The sequence below is a fragment of the Pseudorca crassidens genome, chromosome 11, assembly GCF_039906515.1.
Source record: "Pseudorca crassidens isolate mPseCra1 chromosome 11, mPseCra1.hap1, whole genome shotgun sequence".
NCBI classification, from domain to species: domain Eukaryota; kingdom Metazoa; phylum Chordata; class Mammalia; order Artiodactyla; family Delphinidae; genus Pseudorca; species Pseudorca crassidens.
Genome location: NC_090306.1, coordinates 63,471,176 through 63,489,140, shown reverse-complemented (window position 1 = coordinate 63,489,140; position 17,965 = coordinate 63,471,176). Strand labels below are relative to the sequence as shown.

The window sequence follows — 17,965 nt, the reverse complement described above, 5'->3', positions numbered from 1 at the left end:
TTGTGTATCTCTTATGTATTTGGCGAGATCTGTATATCTCGTCCATTGAAGATCAACCAGGGGCAAAAAAAGAGGTGGTTTCAATCTCTTCTTGAAACTTAGATCTTTTCAGTGTCATGGTTGAGATGCAGGATATTAGGGAAGAGCTTTGGGTTTGGGATATACCCTATTATTTCTAAATAATGGCCTCCCTCCACTTGACTGATGACCTCCTCCTGCTGAATAATTCATTTGTTTAGACATTCAAGGAATAGTCTCTTGGTATTCATTAAGCATGCTCAATCTAAGAGCGTTATCAGAGAGCACCAGAAATCTGCCAGCTTCTTTGAAAGCCTCTGGTGGTGACAAATGGCAACAGTGCCATTTACTAAAACAACTGGGTTTCAAGTTTTCAGATCTTTAATATTAAGAAGTATGTGATCCCAAGATAAATAAAGGTTTCAACATATTTGTATTCTACATTTGAGAGTTTGGTAGTTATGGGAACAGAATCGGGGGCAAAACTTACCAAGTTAGTGTCTCAGGTCTATCACTTTGTAATCTTATGACTTTGGAGAAGTGACAAACTCTATGACTGTAAAAGGTGTTGGTGTAGTGTTGTTATGAGAGTTGACGTGAGTTAATTACGTAAATTGCTTTGAAGACTGTCTGGCGCTAGTAAGAACTATATAAGTGAGAGCTTTTATTATTATTCTGTATTAGTAGGTGTGTATTCATATATTATTGACCAAAGAAATGTTGAATTTAAAAAAAATCCTGCAACTTTATAACATATTACTTTAACATTTGGAGTTCTTTTTCAGGACAGGAAGAAGACTGCCTTTTAATTTGTTCCTTAACTCTTTCTCTCTCTTCAGTCTCGATGCCTCCTCTTCCTAGATTTGCTTTTTTGGACAAGACTCTGCCTTAAGTTGATATAATATAAATGGTAACATAGCTCAAATTTTTTTTTTTCATGTTCATACCTCATGACAATCTGAACATTATAGAAGAAACCTACAGTTAAATATGGGTGGCTACCAAATTTCTATCAGTGTGGACTGTACCTTTTATTTATGGTTGTAAATCTTGATCTAATATGTGAAGATCTCTAGGATGGTAAAAAATATCTGGAGCCATTGTCTACATTTATTTTTTTTTCAGCCTGTTGCCCTTTAACATTCTTTTGCAAGGATTTTTATGCTCTTTTCACAGGTATAGTGTCTTACACAAAAGAGTCAAATTATTTTCCAACATAAATCAAAACTTTTTGCCTATATAAGCTGAAAACAGAACTTGAAACATATCATCAGTGCAACTCTAATGAATGTTCCCTACACGTCTTCTTACACTTGAGAAACATGCCAAGTGAAATCTTCAAATATATGTTTATACTTTTTCTACTACAGGAATTGATACATTTAGATTTGGATTGAAATATATTATGTTTAGATCACTCTGTGTTTCTTCTTTTATTTCTTTTTTTTTTTTCTCTACAGTTTATTGCTTTTGCTTCTTTATTCTTCATCCTGGTTTCAATCACAACTTTTTGCCTGGAGACACACGAAGCTTTCAATATTGTTAAAAACAAGACAGAACCAGTCATCAATGGCACAAGTGTCGTTCTACAGTATGAAATCGAAACAGATCCTGCCTTGACGTATGTAGAAGGAGTGTGCGTGGTATGGTTTACTTTTGAATTTTTAGTCCGTATTGTTTTTTCCCCCAATAAACTTGAATTCATCAAAAACCTCTTGAATATCATTGACTTTGTGGCCATCCTACCCTTCTACTTAGAGGTGGGACTCAGTGGGCTGTCATCCAAAGCTGCTAAAGATGTACTTGGCTTCCTCAGGGTGGTCAGGTTTGTCAGGATCCTGAGAATCTTCAAGCTCACCCGCCATTTTGTAGGTCTGAGGGTGCTTGGACACACGCTTCGAGCAAGTACTAATGAATTTTTGCTGCTGATCATCTTCCTGGCTCTAGGAGTTTTGATATTTGCTACTATGATCTACTATGCGGAGAGAGTAGGAGCTCAACCCAATGACCCTTCAGCTAGTGAGCACACGCAGTTCAAAAACATTCCTATTGGGTTCTGGTGGGCTGTAGTGACCATGACTACCTTGGGCTATGGAGATATGTACCCCCAAACGTGGTCAGGGATGCTTGTGGGAGCCCTGTGTGCTCTGGCTGGAGTACTGACAATAGCCATGCCGGTGCCTGTCATTGTCAACAATTTTGGAATGTACTACTCCTTGGCAATGGCGAAGCAGAAACTTCCAAGAAAAAGAAAGAAGCACATCCCTCCTGCCCCTCAGGCAACCTCGCCTACATTTTGCAAGACAGAATTAAATATGGCCTGTAATAGCACACAGGGTGACACGTGTCTGGGCAAAGACAATCGGCTTCCGGAACATAACAGATCAGGTAAGGCACGATTTCAAATGCATGCCATTAAATACTTTATAGACCAGTATGTCCCTGAAATAGAAGGCAAGCATTCTCATTTTCCGCAAATTTTCATGAGTTTTCCATTCTACCCCTTCACAAAAAATTTGTTTGTGTCAGGCTTGTAGATAGCTAGATTATAGCTTTTCTAAATGAATCCTAAGTAGAAGTCTGCATAGCTGGCTATAGAGCTCTCCTGCTTTAGTGGGAATGCCCTTTGCTGATGGTACCAATATTTTCTTTTGCCTGTTTGTTGCTTTTGTGCCAATGTTTCTTTGTTTCCCTGCACGATGTGATGGTACGATACTGGACATTTTCCATCCTTCATTCTCAAAATGTTGATCTCCATATCATTTGGCTTGGCGTGTTTGTCTCAGTTTTATCTCTGCCACATGGGGCCATGCATTTTAACCTAATTCACAAGAAGAAGATATGTAAGAAGAATGGACGTTTACATTTCAAAGGCCTAAACACCAAAGAGGTGATATGTAAGATGTCCCTTTTCAAAGTAAATAACTTCCTCAGTAATATTACGGAGGGTTCATTAAGTTTTCATTATTCTTAAATTAGGATATTTCAATATAATCCCTTTGGATTGGGTAAGGTGCTATGTAATATAATCAGCCCAACATTATTCAGGGGCTAGATGATCTGCTTTGGCCAATCAATGGCAAGGTTGAATTTCTCTGTGGATTTCCTTTTTTATGCACTCTGCATTGGGCTTTGTTCCCTCCCAGAACTCAGTTTTGGATGATTTACTGCTTGAATTAGTTGAATTGCTACTCCTCTCTATTGTCATAAATAATCTAGGGTTGATTGTAGGCTGACATTCAGTTTGCCAAAGTGATAGTCAATAGTGTCATCTCTAGTCTATTATGTCTACTACAGATGAAATATTTTGTAGTTTACACAATTTAGATTTTGTCCACTATGAAAAGTTAAGGTATATGCATTCCCTATAACTTAGATAGGTTTGATCTTTTTCTTGTAGAAAAATGACTTACTAGAATCCCATGTGAATAATTTTGCGTTATTTAGAAATAACAACAATTAAACAAAGCAAGCAAGGAAACAAACAAACAGAAAAGGCAAGTGACATTTTCACAGGTTCCCTCCTTAGCTTCCAAAAGTTATTATGGGGTACATGGAAAAAAAAAAAAAAACTGGCTGGAACTGAACTGCTTTTTCAAAGATTTTATTCGCAGTCCTTATGTTTATTTAGTAGATTGTTTTGCAAATTCTGTCAATATGTATCTGAGAATTGTTACGCCAGGAATGTCTTTATGAAAGATGAAATTTAGTTGGTGTTACTGCTCTCATTAGACTGCTCTCACGTACTTGCGCAGAGCCCGTATGAAGGGCATGGAAATGAGGACACACTCTCAGCCTGGGCAAACATTGTTATAAGTTAGTATCTAGGCTGATAGGATGTGAAAGTCTTTGGCAAAAACATATAGAAGTAAACAGTTGTTTCAAGGGCATTTGAGAAGTTGATCTTTTTCCACTGGTATGCTCAAAAATATTATGTCACCTCAAAATAGAGAACCTGGACATGAAGTTTGTGAACTTCAGGATTATTTTCATTACAATTTATTGGGGAAAATTACTTTCAGAAAATAATAAAAGCATGCGTCTTAAAGCACTGCAAAGACAAATATTTACTTAGGAGTTTTTCCTTCAGTAGGCTCCACTTTCAAAGATGTCTATTTGCATTAACTAGATAACATGTCAAAAATGGAAAGATATTAACTTGTGTGCTACTTCATTATCACACTTATTTTGAATTCACATTAATTTTGTAAAAGTTATTGTCCTATTAGATAAAATCCAAAATGAAGTTAAAATTTCCCAAACAACATTTCTCTCCTTTTCAGTACATTTCCATTTTGCTCCACATAAATTTTTGTAATGAGTGATGAAAATTCTTTTTCTTATCATGATGTGATTATTGTGTTTTGTATATCGAGTGACTGTACTATGGACATTCGGCGTAAACTCTTTGTACTGTCTCATTTCCTCATCCATCACTGTCTGTCAATGGGCATGGTGCTGTGACCAGTGTTATCAGGTGACGACAGTACAGGAAGTGAGCCGCCATTATCACCCCCAGAAAGGCTCCCCATCAGACGCTCTAGTACCAGAGACAAACACAGAAGAGGGGAAACATGTTTCCTACTGACGACAGGTGATTACACGTGTGCTTCTGATGGAGGGATCAGGAAAGGTAGGCATGCATTTAATCAGATCCTAACAGGTGACTTAGCAATTAAATGCTGCAAATATATGGAGTGCTGTAAAATGCTCTTTCATCATTTTCTAGGAGCAACTGTGCAATCATGGTGCTCTTTTCCTCATCATATCTTCTCTCTTTATAAACATTTAAAAATACATATCATAACAGCCGACTTGACTGTCATATCTAAAAGGCATTTCACCCTTCTTTTTTTTTTACATTTTGTTTTTTCATTTGTCTATGGGCAGAATTGTAATGAAGTATTTAAAAATTAAGTCACTCGTCTAATTACTTTAATACAATGGATTCAGCAGTCTTTAAAAGTTATCTTTTTTCCTACAATGAATTAAACTCACTAGTTGACACTATGCATATATTTGATAAGTAATTAATAATTTAAAACAATAACAAAGCTTTTTTCAAAGTAAAACATTAAACGTACTCTAGTTGTCTCTTATCCAGTATTTGGGCCACTTTTCCTAGTGGTTTACCTGAATGTCAGAAGGTTGCTAAGGTACAAGATCCTCAGCCATATAGAACAATATACCCAATCACTGGAAAGGCTACTTGTGTACTTACAAAATGTATTGATGGAATTTTTCTTCAGGGCAGTAATAATTCTAAGTTTATTATTTTTTTAATTGACACTGAACAGTACGTGGCACATAGAAGATACTTAATAAATATTTGTTGAATGAATACATTGTATCGGACAGACATCTTTGTTAAGGAATATAACAAGATACTGAAGCTCCACTCCAGCACAGTTTCATTTCCCTAGATTGTGCCAGGCATCTATGACTATTCCTTAGGTGCTAGTTTTTGTCTTTGTTTTTGTTTTAGTAAATTTTACGAACCAACAATTGGACCCTTTTCTTCTCCTTAAGAAATAGTTTTGTGACACTTATAACCCACCATTGTCAAAGTGCTGGTATGCTCTTAGATTACCTCCTACTTTGAGAATTCCAGTGGCTTTAGTGTCATGGTTATTTTTCTCTGTTTATTGACAGAATAGAGAAAGAACTATTAATTTCTTATGAAGAAATAATAATTTCTTATGCAGTTGACTGAATTTGAACGAAAAGCCACTCCAAAACTTTCACGTTAGTGCAAGTGCATTTTTAAAATATTGTGCTTATTTGCTATTCATTGCAGTTTCTTCCTATTGAATACTTTACCATTTTAAGCCTAAAATATTTATTTTGTGATGACTGCTTTCTTTGAAATAGCTCATTACCCATGTTGTGCTTCTCTTTCATTTCTTCTGAGCACTTTACATTGTTCTTTCTGTCTCCATACCTGTGAGTCGTGAAAGAGAAGACAAAGGACTCTTCTTTTGTTTCTTTAATATGTAATATTTTAAATCCTTCTTCATTCTAAGAACTTTCAATCTCTACCTCTATCCCTTGCACCAAAATGTATTTCAATCATCTTAATAGATTTATTTGATTTTTTGCTATTTTACATTTAAATATCATGTTACAACAATTTTTAAATATTTTATAAAGATAGTTAATATTCTGTCATAGTATTTGAGCAAAATATATGTACATATATTAAATAATAATATCTAACTAATAATATAGAACATAGTATTTTAAGTGCATTGTAATCTTAAATCACTATACGTGTATATACATATATACTTATATATGTATATATGTATTTTTATGTAATATGTGGTTAGATTTATGTGCATTTTGAGCATCATTCAATAAAGTATCACATGCAATATTTATACTAGGGTTACATGTTTAAGGATCTAGATAGAATTTTTTTTTCTAGGTTAGAAAATATTTTGAATTTTAAACTGTCAAAGGGGATCACATTTGAAAAAAGACTGCAAGTTATAAAGCACTATATAAATATAGTTTTTCCATAAAATAGCAAACTTTCATGAGCAAAGCAATTCATAAGATATTCAGTTTATATGAGAAAACTATACATTCAATCTTATTTCACAAATACAAATTCTATCAGTGAGAACATCTTTGAAAACTCATCTATGAGCTTTTTATTCTTTGTCATTTCTCACCATAATCAACTTCGTTTTCATTCTTGCCCAATTCTTTTGCAGATTTGTGTTCTTTTCCTAGGTCTGATAACATTTCTGGCTAATTTCACTTAATCTTCTCAGTGTCTTATTTTGTCATGTCTATTAGAAATCCATTCATTTCTTCTCCTTTTTCCTTTATGTAGATTAGAGATGTCTCCTATTACTCCTACTCAGATATTTATTTCCTATATGATTTCTTCCTGGCCTTTCAAATTGGTTTCTACCTTAACCTGATTTTAGAGTTATGAAAATTCTCCCCTATGTACATGAGATAAATGACTGGATTCCCATTGTATTATTTTTCTATCAACAAATGTAAATGTAGTTGGGCATACATTAAGAAAACATGTGGATTCCCTAAAAGAGTAAACTCCCAAAACTTAGAACCTGTGTTTTTATTTATATAGTAGTTTTATGAAATCATTTTACATGAACACAAACATACCCATTGATAGTACATGAATAGGAAGTTTCAATACTGTCCCAAACTAATATGTGCTCTTAAAAGCTGTATAAAGTGTATACCATGTATTGGGTTCAACATTGTTTATTCTCATGAATTATATTTTTAGTCATTCCATTCAGTAGAAGTTTGATAAGGCAAAATTTTATCAAATTTTCTGTTCATAAATGAACCTCCAGAATAAAGGAACAATATATTTATATGAATAACTTATAATTTTACTAATTAAATACTTGTTACTAAATTATAAGGGAAGCCTTCTCAAATGGACATTGAAATCATAGTTATTAAAAATAAAAGACCTATAAATAGAATAAATAATATTTATGTTAATAACTATAATTCAGAAAAGTAAACATTGAGAATGGCAACCAAGATTTACATGTAACTAGCATGATTAATGTAAATTATCAAACAGATTTTTTACCTTTTTGGAAGTCTTATAGAGAACATGGTGACAGTGAGGACAAAAGGTACATTTTTATAAGGATGAATTTTAGTTGTTAACAACCTCTTTGTTTCATACATATTCACTAGTTTGCTTTTAATCAAAACCAATCAATGTTTATAGTCTAGTTTACATTTTTCGGTTACACTAAAAATCCAAGTCAACTTGTATAAATTATTCTTTCTACAATTTCCAGTTATATTTCCAATCGCATTACAGAAGAGTAGTGATAACTAGCCCTCCAGGCACGTGAAGATCCCTATGTAAGAAAAAATGACTTGCAATTCCTTTTTAATTATTTAAGACATTCTCCCATTAACTACTCCATTAGCTACCAAAGGAGAACGAAATATATACCACCTCCCATGCTTTATAGCTCAAAATACTAACAAAATATATAGGCAGATAATTAGCAGAAATTATGTCCTAGAGAACTTCATTGTAGTTAATGGAGGACATAAATTTCCATCTACAAAATATCAAAGAAGACATCTAATCTGCTGAAAGTTTGTGGGTGTATATGTAGGGAGAGGTTCCTATTATTCCAATCTTACCCCACAGTAGAGCTATTTAGTTTTCCTATCTACAACACTTTTTTCAGTGGAGCTGTCAGAACATTTATTTGCTAAGCTGTATAGTATAACTACTTTTTCAGTTAATAGTTGCCTGGCTTTTAAGACAATTTTACTTCTAACTTTATACTAGGTACTCCCTTCCTCATTTACCTGCCTCTAATCTTTCCTAATAAAAAATACTGCAATATATGAATCCTTCCAAAGGTGACCTTGATGGGGTGTTGCTTGAGTAGCTAAGGCAAATCAATAGGTTAGAGCTTGTGGGAAGTATCTTTCATTCTGTAAATTCATGATGATCATGAACAAAAGATTAGAATGCACGATAATAGAAAGAAAAGGTGGATTAAGATCAAATTGTTCTCAATTCCTGGCAGGGAGAGTCAGCTGAAAATATATAATCAAAATCAGACTTTAATTTACTAAAATTATGACTCAATTTATATTCATTTCTTTTCTTTTTTTTTTTTTTTTTTACTTTTTTTTTTAAATACAAGGGATTAGAAATGGGCATTCATTCTACATCATCTAGATAATGGCATTACAAACCATTATTTAGGAATCATCCTTTTAACCCCATAAGGCTGGAAGATTAAATATGCTGGAAAAGAGTTGTCCACTTAAAGTTAAGCATGCTTTATTAGCTTAGTAATAATAAAAAGTGAAAAGAGAAAAAATAGCTCATTTTTTTTTTAAGGAACATATTCTGAAATTTAAAAATATTTGCCAAATTTATATCTTACTTAAGTTGCTTTGCCTGATTCTTAAAAGCTTTCTGATATTGTGTATGCCAAAATTACATCAATACAGACTGTAATCTGCGAACGAATAGATTTTGAAGTATTGCAACAGTAATTTGTGATAGCTGGTTTAATCTTTTGGAAGTGACAACTACAGTGAGCTTCATTTTTTTTTTTTTTAGAGTTGTAAATTGTCTCAATATTGAATTCTTTGTAAACAAATTCTTTGAGCTCAAAAATAGCACTTTTGATTACCCTGCATGATATTGTTTGTCTTTGTCTATTTTCTGGTTGAATTCAACTGATGTCTGTGCATTTTTTCATAAAAGGATATGAAAAATCCCGAAGCTTAAACAACATAGCGGGCTTGGCAGGCAATGCTCTGAGGCTCTCTCCAGTAACATCACCCTACAACTCTCCTTGTCCTCTGAGGCGCTCTCGATCTCCCATCCCATCTATCTTGTAAACCAAACTGCATCAGTCGGCTTAATTGTCTTAATTCAAGTACTGTTTATCCCATAATGGAAATAATTAAACATAGACTTACTCCAAGCTCCATTAATACGGTACCAATCCTGCATGATACTACTATCTGAAATCAGAAATGCCATTTGGGTAGCCAACAAATCTTATCCTGGCTTTAAATGAATCTTATCCTGGTAGTGCTACTACTTCTCCATATTAATTGCCCTGATCTCCTTTTGCAATAAAATGACAGATAGCATCAGATATTGGCCAGTACCCTAATACATAAACATATCTTCAGGGAGATATATTTAAACCAGTGTGCTTCCAAATGCCAACCACTTCATGGGAACTTCATTTCTTGTGACTCTCTAAACCATTCTGAAGATGTCTGGGATTCTATTTTGATTGCTCACAACATGACTTTGGTCAGCTCATTTGCATGGACCATCTTGTCTCTATCACCTGAAAGCAATGTCACAAAGTTCGGGGACCATGGATGGCTCGGGATATGTGTACTTGCATTGAACCATCCTGCTGATGTGAAAGTACTGGTCGACTGTTCTGCATGTTGAATTGTGGGGCATGGAGGGCGAGTTTCTCCCTGACATATTTTTTTTCTTATTCTTTGAAAAAAATATTTGTTTTAAAAGATTTAATTTCTTGATTGATTTACTTTTGTTCCAAAATGCTGTATTGGAGTTCTGAATATCTCTGGTTGTTTGCACACAGATAACTGCAAAGAGGTTGTCATTACTGGTTACACGCAAGCTGAGGCCAGATCTCTTACTTAATGGCTTGGGGAAGGCACAAAACATGAGAGAAAGGTAACTGCCAGCCAGGCTTGCATTGTTTAGATAGGAATTGCTGCTTGGTACTAGAGTCATATATTTTTTTTAAATCCCAGAATTTGTCATCATTTTCAGAGGCAGAGTGCCAAATATCATTCAAAGCTCTTGTCATTTTTACCCCCTTCCTTTATTTTAATTATTATTTTTTTTGCAAACAACAAGGAGCATTGTTGTTCACGGGAAGCTTTCTTGACCAGCCTTAAATTTCTGACTCACGGGATTAATCAGATTTTCAGGCAGTATTTAATCAGGTGCTTTGTCCTGTATGTTGTTCTGTCCGTTTGTCTTAGCTCCCTGTCTTAAGTGTATATGCCATCTGTCTCCATGAAGCACAGAAATGCCTTGATAAGGTGTTCATGATTTTAGTACTGGGTCTTCTCCCCTGCCCCTTGCCTTCTTTGGTTACTTGGAACAAGCCTCTCTGCTTGTTCACTCCAATGAAACCCCCAGGGTGTCTTATTCAGTCCAAGTGGAAGAAATTCTGTTTACACATCCCTACAAATGCAATAGCAGTAGTGTGTCTGGTGTACTGGGCATGAGAGGGAGGAAAAATGTCATACTATAAATTGAGAGATAAACAATATTTCTGAGGCATTTAGGATCCTAGAGACTGCTAATTCCTAATGCTCATGTTTATTTTCAGTTAGGAAGATAATTGCCACTTTTATGATTGGCCACATAACAAGTACTACTTTATATTCCTAAGTCCTAGAGCATGACCTGCATGTCAAAGACCTTGTACAGCAATGTATTTACTCAGACATAAACATCTGATATTTAGAAATTCAGTGATGCTTTTGATAACACCACACATAGAAAGTTATAATTACACACAGCTTTATGGTAAAGAAATTAATATACTGTCTGGTGCTGCTGTTATTGACTGCAGTGTTGTACAGAATTTATCATGGATTTTTGACTGCTGAAAAAGGGACTGTGGAATTTAGCCATACCAAGGACTGTACTGGAAACAGATTTCTGCTGCTGAATGTGCCCTGATGTGACCAGGTTGCACTTGGAAGAGATCCTCCCGTCTTCATGAGGCATTAAAAGTTCGTAAAAGAACAGTGGATGGAACTCATTTGGTGCTCCCCATATGAGTGGTCTGCTTGTGGACTGGCCAGCGTCCATGAAACAACTGTAAATACCAGCGTGTGTGCATGGATCAACAGCTTTGGCCATCTCACGTCAAAGGAAGCCAAATTCATGATCAACATCTCTGGAGCTTCAAGTAAGGCCCATACCTCTGTGAATTACCACCTCATGGAGTTGCAGTAGATTGTGCTGTGAATCATAAAAGCAGTGATATTGGTGTAGTATAGGTCTGTCTTAATTTCCCTTATTTCTCCTTTGTTGGTTGGATCCACAAACACTAACTGTATCATTTTTTTAATAAACCACTTATATGATCAGCTTGTCAGATTATGTTGTGAAATTTTCAGTGCCTATTTATCAAAACTGACCTATTTTGAATCCCACATTTGTTTAAATTCTGAAAAATTGTTTGACTTAAAAAACTCACTAATATTACTTATAGTTTAAGTGTTTTGTCATTGTTACCTCAATTATTAATATGACAAAAAATAAAATTCTGGCAATGAGAGTATTTTTTTATTAAATGATCAAGGAACAATGTCAGTATATAGTAGAATATTAATTGAATTATATCCTAAAATGTATATTTTGCATAAAAGAGATATTCTTCAATCAATTACTTTTTTGTGTTTTGTGGCAAATTAAGCTTGTACTTGTCTTTAAATCTGTTGTAGTTGAAACTGTATAAGAATTCTTCGTCTTGCTTAATCAGTATTTCCAGAATCTATTAGTTCCCCTGGGATTCTGAATATAACATATAACCTAATTATGAACCTCTGTATCGTGGACCTTTTGTGAACATCTCAAGGTGCATGCACATCCTTGTTGATAATTGATGGAAATGTAAATAACTGAAATGAAGAATAAAAGGCAAATAAGCTGGGGATAAACTTGAATCCTATCTGATTAAATTCTTCATATTCTTTTCTTGGCTCTTCTCTTTGTTTTGGAGTTTTCAACAGGCTTTACTATTTTTATGCATCATTATACCAAACCTAATACTCATACATTATAAAAAATTTGAGATGAAAGGATTTATAAACATACATAGCTCACATTTTCATTTAAGTCTTAGGCATGTGTCTTCCTTTTCTAAGTGCTTTTTTCTCTTATGATTCAGAAGTGGTAAAATTATGAATTATTATGGTATTTGATTTTTATACAGCATTTTATGACTAATACTGAATTTTCACTTACACTTTCCAACTTAATCATCACAGAGATTCTGGAGGTAAATATTTTTTGTTTTCATTTTATTGGTGGTGAAGTGAAGGATCACAGAGGCAAAACTGTGTCACAGATAATTTCCCCTGTCATAGTTTATTATGGTTTAAATATTTACTGAGCCTCTTGTTGTAAATACTTACCTTCCAAAGATGGCTTCTGTCTCACTTTTGGGTAATGGACCACTGTTTCAGCAGGGCACCACACATAGCTGACATTCCATTTGTATTGGGGGGTTATGTGTAAATTTATCCTGTAAATTCTATGATGCCAACAGGATTAGAGGAAAGGTAAAATGGAAAAGAGAAATAAGGTTGGGTAATCCAACACTTTCCCATAATGCATCAACAGAATCTTTTCTAGGTCTAAAAGTGCTCAGTGTTGATTATTAAGAGACTATTAAGAAACTGAGATTCAGAAAAGGAAATCTGTCTAAATATAATTACTGATAAAAAGTTTTTAATGATTGTGTCAGGATGTAGGATTTACTGTAAAAAGGGAAAATATGTAGGATGGGGAAAGAATACATTTTAATAGATAATTGACATCAAATTTTGATTAAAAAAATCAAGGTCACATCAGGGCACATTCATTCATAGCCATGAATGAAAAGTGAAGATATTCATTTTATCTTTGAAATAAATCACAAGACAGATGAATTGAATAGCAACAGCGAACTTAACTTGGAAAGAGACAATGAATATATTAAAAGGCTATAGTACCAAGCAGGGACTTTGGAGGATTTATAACATGCTTGAAGACATTTAGAGCTAAATGAATCTTAAAAAATTGAAATCCTTAGCAGTTTATGATGATTAAAATATGTGGTTTAAAATTTTCCTTACTGAAAAAAATTGTCATCCTTCCTTCCAATTTCCCCTGCCAAAATTTAATGAATTGTTTAAATACTTGGACACTATTAAACTATAGATTTATACAAATTTTCTCTAACATGGTTGCTGTGTCATTAATATTCATCTTAAATTTTGTTACTTCCTGTTCTCCCCTAAAATAGTTGTTTTCATTATTGTCTAAAAATTAAATAATTTAATTGAATTAGTATTACATGATTTCTTTTTTTACTTATCAAACCGTCACGTCAAAGTGACAGATCACTGAATATGCATTTTGAACATTAAAATGTTCAAAGACTATGGATTTTCCATTGAGGATCCCAGGTACCTAGTACTCAATTTTTAATAAATGAACTATATTTTAGAGCAGTTTTAGATTCACAGCAAAATTAAGCAAAAAGTACAGAGTTCCCATTTATCCCGTGCCCCCCACCACGCACAACATCCCCGACTATCTGCATCCTACACCAGTGATATTTGTTACAAGTGATGAACCTGCATTGATGCATCATTATCCAAAGTCCATAGTTTACATTAGAGTTCATTCTTTTTTTTTTTTTCGGTACGCGGGCCTCTCACTGTTGTGGCCTCTCCCGTTGCGGAGCACAGGCTCCGGACGCGCAGGCTCAGCGCCCATGGCTCACGGGCCCAGCCGCTCTGCGGCATGTGGGATCTACCCGGACCGGGACACGAACCCGTATCCCCTGCGTTGGCAGGCGGACTCTCAACCACTGCGCCACCAGGGAAGCCCAAGAGTTCATTCTTGGTGTTGTACATTCTATGGAACTTGATAAATGTCTAATAACAGGAATCAATTACTGAAGAATAATTTCACTGCCCTAGAAATCCTCTGTGCTCTAATTATTTACCCCTCCCCTCATCTTGGCAACCACTAATCTTTTTATTGTCTTCCTGGTTTTGTGTTTTCTAGATGTCATACAGTTATAATCATATAGGATGTAGTCTTAGATTGGCTTCTTTCTCTCAGTGGTACGCACTTAAGGTTGCTCCATGTTTTTTCATGGCCTGATAGCTTATTTCTTTTTAGTGCTGAATAATATTCCATTGTCTGGATGTACCATAGTTTATCCAGTCACCTACTGAAGTTGCTGGGTTGCTTCCAAGTTTTGGCAATTATGAATAAAGCTGTTACAAACATTTGTGTTCAGGTTTTGTGTGGGCATATGTTTTCAATTCATCTGGGTAAATACCAAGGTGCACAGCTGCTGGTATTTACACTCATTTTTTTTTTTATTTGGTCCCCTGACACATTTATCAGAACTACTTTTCTCCTAATTCATCTTCTTACTGTCAATCATGTGAACCACACAGGAGTTATTTATAAATCTGTCACTTCACTTCAAGCTGTAAATATGTTGATTGATTATCCACCAACAGATTTTTCTCTGCAAAAGTAATTTTTTTTTACAAAAAATAGTAAAAGCTCTTATAGAAATCAAAAAAGTTTAAAAAATTAACTATAATTCCATAATTTTCCACTCAACAAATCAAATGTTTTTGTTTTATCAAGTTGCCTTTTTTCCCTTTTGTTATTTTTACTTTATAATACTAATGTGTGTGTTCGTGTGTGTGTGTGTGTGTGTGTGTGTGTGTGTGTGTGTGTATTTAACCTATCATTCAAGTCATGCTGCAATTTGGCCTACTACCTTTCTAGACTCTGTTCATCCTCTCTCATGTACGGTGTTCTAACTATGTGCATGTTCATGGAAGCATCCCAGGGCAACACAGATGAGTAAGACATCATTCCTAGCATTGAAAACTTCATCTACTATGTTGATCTCTAATTCTGGCTCTGCATCAGAAAAACTGTTGGTGTCCTTTAAAAAAACTAATGCCAGCGCTCAACTCTAAACTTCTGAAATTATATCTGGAGATGAGTCCTAGACATACACTGTTTTTAAAAAAGACTTAGCATATATATTATTAACAAATGTAACAGAACAAACAAAAAATTAGCATGAATTAAGCTATTATAGATTTTAGAAATATCATGCCCCTATTTACTGTATAGCTAGTCTTTTACTAGCAGACCAACCAAGTACTTCATTAGGAAATTCTTTTTTTTTTTTTCATAGTCCTTAAATGTGATTCCAAATTTGAGGAGCCATTTAAAAAAAATTTTGTGCATGTATTATAAATCCATAGAGTTTAAATCTTCATTTCTCAGTATATTTCTTATAATAAAAAATGATATAAGGACATACCATGTAACTCAAGATCAAGTAACTTATTTTTGAGGCAAACTCAATTTTTTTGATTTCTGTTATAAATTTGATAAACACTTAGACTTTTGTCTATGAGCCAGGAAGTGTTGTCGTCACACCAAAATGATTAAAATTTCTTTGGCATTAGTGAAAAATTCACATTTATCTTAGGAGTGGTGAATAGTGACATGAAACAGCTAGCATATGAAAGGATTCTTAATGTAATTTGAAGGTGGTAGCTTCTGAAACCTTTGATTAAACCTTTCTTTAATCAATGGGCTCAGTGTTTTTATTTCCTTTTGAGATCTGTTAGCAATGAACTGAACTCTTATTTAAAACCAATTCTTTCTTAATGGCCAAGAGAAAGTATATTACTTAAAGATATGCCTAATTTTCTGATCAAAAATAAAACAAAACAAAACCTGTAATTTTATTGCAAAGGATTAAGCATGAAGGCAGTACCTAAGGACTGAATGTATATTTCTTTATTTTTTTCTTTTTTTTCCTGAGAGCTCACATTTTACCAGTAATTTGGTCTCTCTGGAAACAAAGGGCACCAGTTTAAACACTCTACAATGATGTTTACTCCTGTTGCAGTAGCTGTTCCTTATCACACTGGGTGCTGGCAGGAAGATTAAAAAAATCATGGGAATTCTGGACAGATGGCTGATAGAGAGCATCAGAATCTAAGATGGTAATGATTAAAACACACACGTATATACCGCTGGATATTCAGAGACAAAGAAAAGCCAAAGATAGAGCAGCAAATGCTGAATATTGCCTGAAGCAAGGTCATTTAGTGTGAAATAAACAAAAGGACAAGTCAAAGGTAAAGGAATAATTATATAATTCTGCTTCATAAGCCATGTTAGAATAAATTCTGCACAAAAGGACCAGACATTCTTTTCACTGGAGACCTTGAAAGGTTTGCATTACATCACAGGGGGCTAGAGAAGAGACCATCAATTTTCACATTCCCTAACGAAGAATGAATTTAGACAATTTTCTCTTAGATGCTCTGTTTTTATTTGCTTCTTTCAGTTTTGACAAAGAAATATCCTTTCTTTACTTTTACATTAATGTTAAGGTTAAATGTTTTCAGAACCAACTGATGACTGTCAAAATATAAAATAACACTAGCTTTATATTTGTTTTGATTTGTGTAAAATGTATTTGTACAAGTTTTTAAAAATTTATTATAAGAGCACCACATGACAGAGTACTACTGAGAACTCACTGCCTTTTAATGTGAAACTCCTTAATGACACAAATGAGATTCCTAGGAAAAATATCATTATAAGGTTTATTTTCCAAAATTAAATTTCTTCAGGCTCAGATCTACCTACTTGTTTTTTAGAACTGGTAATGCATAACAACCATAACATTGAGTGTCAAAATATTAAGGGGAAATAAGATTATTTGCCTTTAATATCATCTTTTCTTGGCACCAAGTGTTCTTGTGTTGACATGCGGTGTGTTGGACCTGTGGAAAAAGGACACACAGAATTACTCCTTAGAAAGCATCTTCTGACCTAAGTGGTTCACTTGAGATCCATAGGCAGTAACTTCTACAGCCTCACACCATTGAATAATCCTTCATCCAACTAAACTAGGTTTAACTATGAGACTGTTTCATGACACAAATGTTATCTTTTGAATTGCCAACGGATGGTTATGACCAAGATGCCTTAACATTCCCCTCAAGTCCACAAAACATGTTTCTTCCTGGCCATTGGCCCCTGACAACCCTTTTCTTAGAGCATTTACTTTTGAAAACTTGCTAGTGTAAATTCTTTCTCTGCCCCTTGGAAGTGTAAGTCTTCTCCTAGCTCTTGCCATTTCTACAACCCAGGAATATCTTTCTCAAGGGCCCGGGAGCCATTTCTCTGAAATGTAATAATCATGAAAGATAGCACCTCTAACTCCTAGTCTCTGGGAAGGTAGGAGCCTAACTTTCTTAAGTGCCAATTAGCAAACACAGATGGCCGAATCACATTAACCAAACTCCCCTCTAATGTCCTTTGGTAATTTTCACTAGCTCACCCCGGGGCTTAAAATCTCTACCACTTTTGTTTCAGTGTAGTTGAGTTCCATCTCTTTCCTTTATTGCAGTAGTCTTAAATAAAATCTTCCCTGCCTAACTAGTACCACGCAATTTGTCTTTAACAGTTCCTTGGTAGATATTATAAGTTGTGGTGAATCACAGAAAAAAAAAAAAAACTTTGAGGACTTACATGGGTTGGGTAGGAGTGGGGAGGAATTCCAACCACTCTGTTAGTCACTTTAATTTTGAAATAAATCTTTAGAAGATT

At 34.4% G+C, this 17,965-nt stretch overlaps 1 protein-coding gene across 13 annotated transcripts in view; it reads left to right on the top strand.

Annotated features, from left to right (window-relative positions):
* KCNC2 (potassium voltage-gated channel subfamily C member 2) overlaps window positions 1-12,275 on the top strand; it is a 197,504-nt gene extending 185,229 nt beyond the window's left edge. For 5 of the 13 annotated variants that reach the window (XM_067697370.1, XM_067697369.1, XM_067697365.1 and 2 more), the window contains exons 3-5: window positions 1,479-2,406; window positions 4,487-4,651; window positions 9,269-12,275. In XM_067697370.1, coding sequence (XP_067553471.1) covers window positions 1,479-2,406; window positions 4,487-4,651; window positions 9,269-9,405 — 1,230 coding nt within the window. In that variant the 3' untranslated portion in view covers window positions 9,406-12,275. The remainder of the gene's footprint in view (window positions 1-1,478; window positions 2,407-4,486; window positions 4,652-9,268) is intronic. The other 8 variants (XR_010932495.1, XM_067697373.1, XM_067697378.1 and 5 more) reach the window with 8 other exon arrangements.
* The last annotated feature ends 5,690 nt before the right edge of the window (window positions 12,276-17,965 follow it).